Genomic DNA, 6500 nt, shown 5'->3' with positions numbered 1-6500 from the left:
AGTCACTAAGGTGAAACAAAGCATCATTAGTGCACTATACAATTTCTGCAATGCAGATAACAAAGGAGTTCTGTTAACTTCACCAGCCTCTCCCTCTGGGAAAGGATTTACACATTATGCCCTAATTACAGGGCCAAACAAAGGAGTTTATACTTCTTTCAAAGACCTTTCTGAGGCAAAACAAGACCAATTTTGGTCTACTTACAAAGGCTTTAATTCTTTAGAAGAAGCCTAAATGACTTTAAAGCTGGGAACTATTGATGAAGAAAAAATAAAAATAGGGTTGACATTTGAACCAAGAACCCAAACACACACCTATGCTGCCTCTTGTAGCTTCGCACCACAAATGAACCTAAACATTTTCCTTGCAAAATTCGAAGTCATACAAGAGTTCTTGTTTGAAGTTCATTCAGAAACACAAAATTACAATGGATTATTTGTAAAACCCAGACTTATTTTGACACAAAAACACCATGCCAAGAGTCTTCAGACTATTGCAAAACAGTAACCACAAAATGCACATGCCAAATAAAATTCATTTTTAGAAAGGCTCAAATTGATTTAAAAACCTTTAAAAATCAATTATATAGAGACATAGTCATATGTCCTTCACTATTATTAGAGGCAGGATGTCTCCAAACACTTCTTATCCCACCTACCGAAAAATTCAACTCTCTAACCCAGGAGATAAACTCGGTAGTAAATGAAATACAGGCAGAATATATGACCAATATCTGTTTACAAATCACCTCTTCCCCAAAAAGCGCCACAACCCCTGATAGTGTGGCAACACATGTCATAAAATTATTCACAGAATCAAATCTAGAGGCCCATGTCCATCTAGAACACGATCTCTTGAAAGGTTTATCACTCAACAAAGAAAAGCTATACCAGTACCAACTGTGGAAAGCTTACGTAGAAGGGTCAAATTGGAATTTCTCCAGAAAGGATAATACCGAATATATCCTTTTAAAAGAAACTATAAACACCAAAATATACTGGAAAAAGTTTATGGGAAACAAATTTCATCCTTTCCCTATAGAAGCCAGTCCAGTACTGGTTAAAAGATTTGAAAAAGAAAGGATATATAGAGAAATTTATGAAGAAACAGGAAGCCACGAACAAGGAACTCCTGGATCTTCTTTCCCTTCTGACAATGAAGACACAGACCAAATACTTGAGGAAGATCCCGAAGACATGATTTCTACGGTAGTCTCCAAAAGAGGACAGTAAAGTGTTCTTACCTGTGACACAGTAATTTTACTCATAACTGGGTAATAGACTGAAGGGTAAAAACACACAACATTCAAACACAGACCACGTCACCAGATGACTTAGACTATAGGTAACCGGTCACTTGAAAACCGGTTCAACAAGTTACAGGTTTCAAAGTTTTTCTATAAAAGAGTCTTTAAGTCCCTTATGCTGGGCAAAAACTCTGAACCCCCCTCTCTCTCTTAAAACCTTCTCTCTCTCTACTCCTGCTTGTCTCTCATCACCTTTCCTCTCTTGTATACTCTGCTTTCAACCATAAATAAACGAGGAATTTCAGATATCTCTCTCCTCCCTCTAGAATCGAAGTAAATTTTTATGGAGTAGTTTCTCTCTAGACATCTACGGATGCCTTGAGTAATATTTATTAAAAGATGCGATAATCATTTAAAGGCTTAAGAACATTTTATGTACATAATTTAATCTTCCTATGCACAGAATTTTATCCTCCTGTTTATCTTTCTTTTTTTTTATTTATTAGATGTAAACTTATGAGAGAATATCTAACCGGCTCTGCCAGATTTGTATTCTAAAAAATTTACATGTTTTATTTCTCTATACTTGTCTCCAACACTTCTCTTTTAAACTTCTTTCTTCTTTCAATGGTATCAGATTAGTATTTTGTAAATTGGTTAAACTCTTCTATTTTTGATTTTATTATTTTACTCATAAAAATATTTTTACTTTATGTTAAAAGTAAATACATTCAATTAATTGACCTATTACTGTAACAGGTGCAGCCCAAAAGCAAATCCATAAAAGACATGCAGAGGGACACAACACCCCCAAGTTGAGTACCTCAGTTTTTATCAATAAAATGACCCGACACGATTTAATTATATTATTATATAAAGATATTTTGTTTTTTTAGACCACATTTGTTTTTTATTTTATTATTTATATAATAATCTTTTTAAACTAAATTTATTATTTTTTAGTTTAATACTTTTTAAATTTAATCATTTTTTAAACAAAAATATTATAACAAAATTTTTAGGAAATAAACAAAATTTACTAACAATAAAAATATAAAATTATTTTCATAATTACAATAAAATAGTATTTTTTATTATCATAAAAAAAATAAACACGTAGACATAACACATATATTTTCACATTAAAAATATAAAATTCATATATATTCAGTTTTCTAAAATTTGTATATGTTTTATGAATATTTTCCTAATTATTTACTGTATTAGAAAACTAAAATTAAGATAAATTAAATGAAAAAATAAGAAGATAAAGTTACTATTTAATTTAAATAAATTAAGAATGAAAGTCTAATCTAATATATTTCAGTAACATTTAAATTGTTTAAATTAATTTCATGGAATCAATTATAATTGCATAACTTAATAACTGCACAAAAGAGAAAAAGAAAAAAAGTAGGTGAAATATGAAACACGCAAATTGTGCCGCCATAACACAGGATGGAGAGAGAAGAGAGGATGTCACACTAGTACCGTAGAATGAAGTAGTTGCAGGCCTTATCTAGATTGAGTTTCTGAGACACGTGGCCAAATCCCTCTTTCTACTATACACGTGGCATAATCTTTGTGTCTCTGCTCTAGGGACAAGTTCCCGCCGGCCACTCTCTGTCAGCAACGTGCCACCCTCCTCGTTGTTGATGTTTCTGTATCATACAAAATTTAAATCAATAAAATAAATAAATAATTTTATATTTATAATTTATTGTTTGGTATCAATTTAATAAATAATGACAAAAACTACATCACACTATTATTCAGGACCACAAAAAAAATAGACGCCTTTTGAATTTTAAAGAAACGAAAACTAAAATATATTTTTGTAAGCTCTTTCTATATTGTAGACTAACCCATTGTGTCATTGGTGGTGAGAATGTTAGTTACAGAATCCTTAGGGTTAATAGAAATAGAACTTTCATTTGAATATATATTAAAAAAAAAAGTAGTGGGATAAAGTTGGATGAGTTGACGGAGATTCTTGATTTCTTAACATTTAAATAAGTTAAAATTTGTTTGTTTTGTGGGAGAACCAATATTTATAATCAGTAAGAAAGGGGTAAATGGCTAAAGAGAATATATTCTATAATTACTCATTATTAATTAAATATTAAACAAAAGGTAAAGCAGAAAGGAAGGAATAAACACAAAATGGTGGGTGAGAGATGTGGGATCCACCTGATCCATTCTCAAGATTATATCCATTTGCTAATCAGACCTAATCAGACGGTTCACAGTCAACCATTTCTCTGTCCTCACCAGAAACATCCAATTAAAAACAAACCACAAAGAGAATAATAATGTATAAAGGTTATTATTTTTCAAAGGATAATTTTCTATCTTTTCTGCAGTAAAAATGATGACAACAAATTATAAATATTATTTTGTAATTTTATATTTGAAGGTGTGGTCTGAAGAGACTTGTTTTGTAGGGCATGTTATTATTGTTCAACCCAATGAGGATAAAATGTCACCGTCCTCTGTTAGTCTTATTTATTTTCTACGATAATTGATAATTCTTATCAATTAAATTGAAAACTTTAGATTAAAAAAATATTTATCAATCACTGTTCTCTTTTATGTGCCATCGACTATGGAAAAAAAAAATCTGATACCCATGTGCACACACCAGCCATTTATATATTTATACCTCACAACTCATCGCACGCCTCTCTCTGCTTTCATTTCATTTCATTTCACACCCAACCATTTCTCAAGTTTCTGTCAAAACGATGACGTTCGCTCTGCAAAATAACGGAGGAGTTAGCATCGGACTGTCCTCCTTAGCCCACTGCGTCGCGATCTACGATCAGGATTTTCCGGCTGAGGATTCTGACTCCAGCTCCGACTCCTCCATCGGGAGGAACAGCGTCTCGTCGGAAGATTCCTCTGACCACGAAGACGCCACCGAGGTTGAGGTTCAGAGCTCCTTGAAAGGCCCTTTGGATACCATGAACGATCTAGAGGAAGATTTACCAGTCAAGTAAGTTTTTTTATGTGTTTTTCTGAACTGGGTGTTCATCAAGCTTCAATATTTTCATGTGGGTAATAGAGCGTGCTGATTTGGGCTCTTGGGGTTAGGTTCTATTCTGTTTCTTAGTTTCTGTTAAGAGTAAAGAGCAGGGGAAGATTTGTTTTGTTTTATTTTTAGCAGATTTAGAAATTTACTGTTTTGACCTTGAGGGGTTTGGTTTGTTACCAGTGTTGGTGTTGAGTGATGGTGTGCTTATTTATCTCGAGTGACCTAACCACTATGGAAAGTAGCATCTTTAGAAAAATTCCATACAGTTGTATACTATTTTCTTTTAATCAGATAATCCATTAATTTATTCAGTGATCTGCTTTTGTGGTTGGGGTAAGTGGGTTACAGAATACATCTGGTTCCAGTCCTTTACTTAAAGGATTGTTGAAATTGATTGGCATAATGGATCTCCACCACCAAAACCAAAAGAAGATTGGTGAGTGGAGACATGGCATCTTTCTATGATGTCCCTGGGTTAAGGGAAAAAATGCCTAGTCCGTGTTTAGTATTACACAATTATAGGGTACAGGGTGAGCTTGTTCCTTATGAAAACAAATTATACAACATTGATGTCTTAATATGCAGAGTGGATCATGAAATTTACAGCATGATATATTGGCTTCTAAGTGATGGCAAGTAGATCGACTTGCATGAATTTTGGATTTAAAAACAATTCTTGGATAAAAATAGACCACTAATGCATTTAGAGTTCATTCCTAAAAAGGGAAATATTAATGCATGAATGAATGAACTTTTTCCCTTGTACTTTTAGACGAAGAAAATAAATAGTTAAAATCTACTTACGCTAGATAATTCAATTTATTTTATCTTTTTTTATTTTCTTCTCAGTGCTCAGTGCTCATATTAAGAGTTTTTCCAAACAACACCTAAACTATTTATCGCACTCACAACGCTAGACCCCTAAATCGATGCATGGAAAGTTTCCCTTGTCCAACGATATTCCATTCTTCTGCAATACACCCTCCCCTCGAATTTTGAAAAAACAAATGTTTCTATTTAAGTTGTCATTTTCAAAGTTTAAGAGATTCTCAAGATTGAAAACAACATTAATCACTATTTAATGAACAATGGTAAATCTGAAAATTTCTATTAAAATCAAGGTAATTTATTATATTTTTTGGATTCCTGTAAGAACCTTATACAGCACTTGAGAACTCTAAACAACACTAAAGAAGAAGTCTAGAGAGTGTATGCTTACGGACTCAAGAAGAAGCAATGATGCAAAATTTAAAAAATTGCAGACATAGAAAGACCTTTGTATTAACCTGTGTGATTCTGTTCTGTGTAATTCAGGAAAGGCATATCGAAGTTTTATAGTGGGAAATCAAAGTCATTCACAAGCTTAGCAGATGCTGCAGCTGCAAGTTGTATGGAAGAGATAGTGAAGCCAGAGGACCCTTATGCGAAGAAACGCAAGAATGTAATAGCTCGCAATGCATCGATTGAGAGGAGTCGCAGTTGTGCAAGTAACATTGGTGGAATATTAAAGCGAGCATCAAACATTGGTAGAGGAACATCGTGTCTGAATCTGCACAGTAGTGAAGAGGGTAGCAGCTCCTCATCCATATCTCCTCCATGCCCCCTTCCTCCTGTTCATCCACGTGCCAACAATAGGTCATCACTGCCTCAACCATCTTCTGTCACACGAAGTTCTCCTTGGAGGTCTTATTCTTGGTCTGATCTAAACGCTATCGCTGAGTCTCATGATATATCTGGTTTGGCTATTTGTAGTGGCAACTAAATTTTTGACACTAAAATGTAACCTTTTAGTTTAGTTCACATTCGAGTTTGTTTGTAATGCCACATTACTTTGTCTGTCGTCGTATGTATACCAAACTGACTAGAGTGTTGTATATTATATCTCAGTTTTTACTTATTATTCACTCCTGCCTCAACCCTACTTATCAGGTTTTGAATAATTTCAAATTTGTAGATAACATGCTTAGCAATCTCAGATAATCTCAAGATTCCATTGTTGGAGATGTGTTTTTCTTAGGTACATATAATTGGATTTGTCAGCAATCCACACTAGAAAACCAACAAGGATTTCGAAGATGGAAATGCACTGTGTGGATGAGTTGTTTTCTGGGTTGAAAGATATCTAATGTTTCATGAATGTTCACTAAACACTGGCTTATAAGGTTCAATCCTCAACATACGAAAATTTAAATGGAAATTACACATAATCATTATCCTAG

General features: G+C 33.4%; 1 protein-coding gene across 1 annotated transcript; it reads left to right on the top strand.

Moving 5' to 3' along the window:
- The first annotated feature begins 3924 nt into the window (after positions 1-3924).
- LOC114175560 (uncharacterized) lies at positions 3925-6185 on the top strand. The gene is made up of 2 exons (XM_028060313.2): positions 3925-4242; positions 5596-6185. Exons 1-2 carry the CDS (start codon positions 3992-3994, stop codon positions 6041-6043), a joined length of 699 nt encoding a protein of 232 aa, XP_027916114.2. The 5' UTR covers positions 3925-3991; the 3' UTR covers positions 6044-6185.
- Positions 6186-6500: the final 315 nt, after the last annotated feature.

Source organism: Vigna unguiculata, chromosome 3 (genome assembly GCF_037176805.1).
Source record: "Vigna unguiculata cultivar grain cowpea cultivar isolate G323 ecotype 2 chromosome 3, ASM3717680v1, whole genome shotgun sequence".
Taxonomy (NCBI): Eukaryota; Viridiplantae; Streptophyta; class Magnoliopsida; order Fabales; family Fabaceae; genus Vigna; species Vigna unguiculata.
The sequence above is the reverse complement of the archived record's forward strand: the minus strand, read 5'-3'. Positions and strand labels throughout refer to the sequence as shown.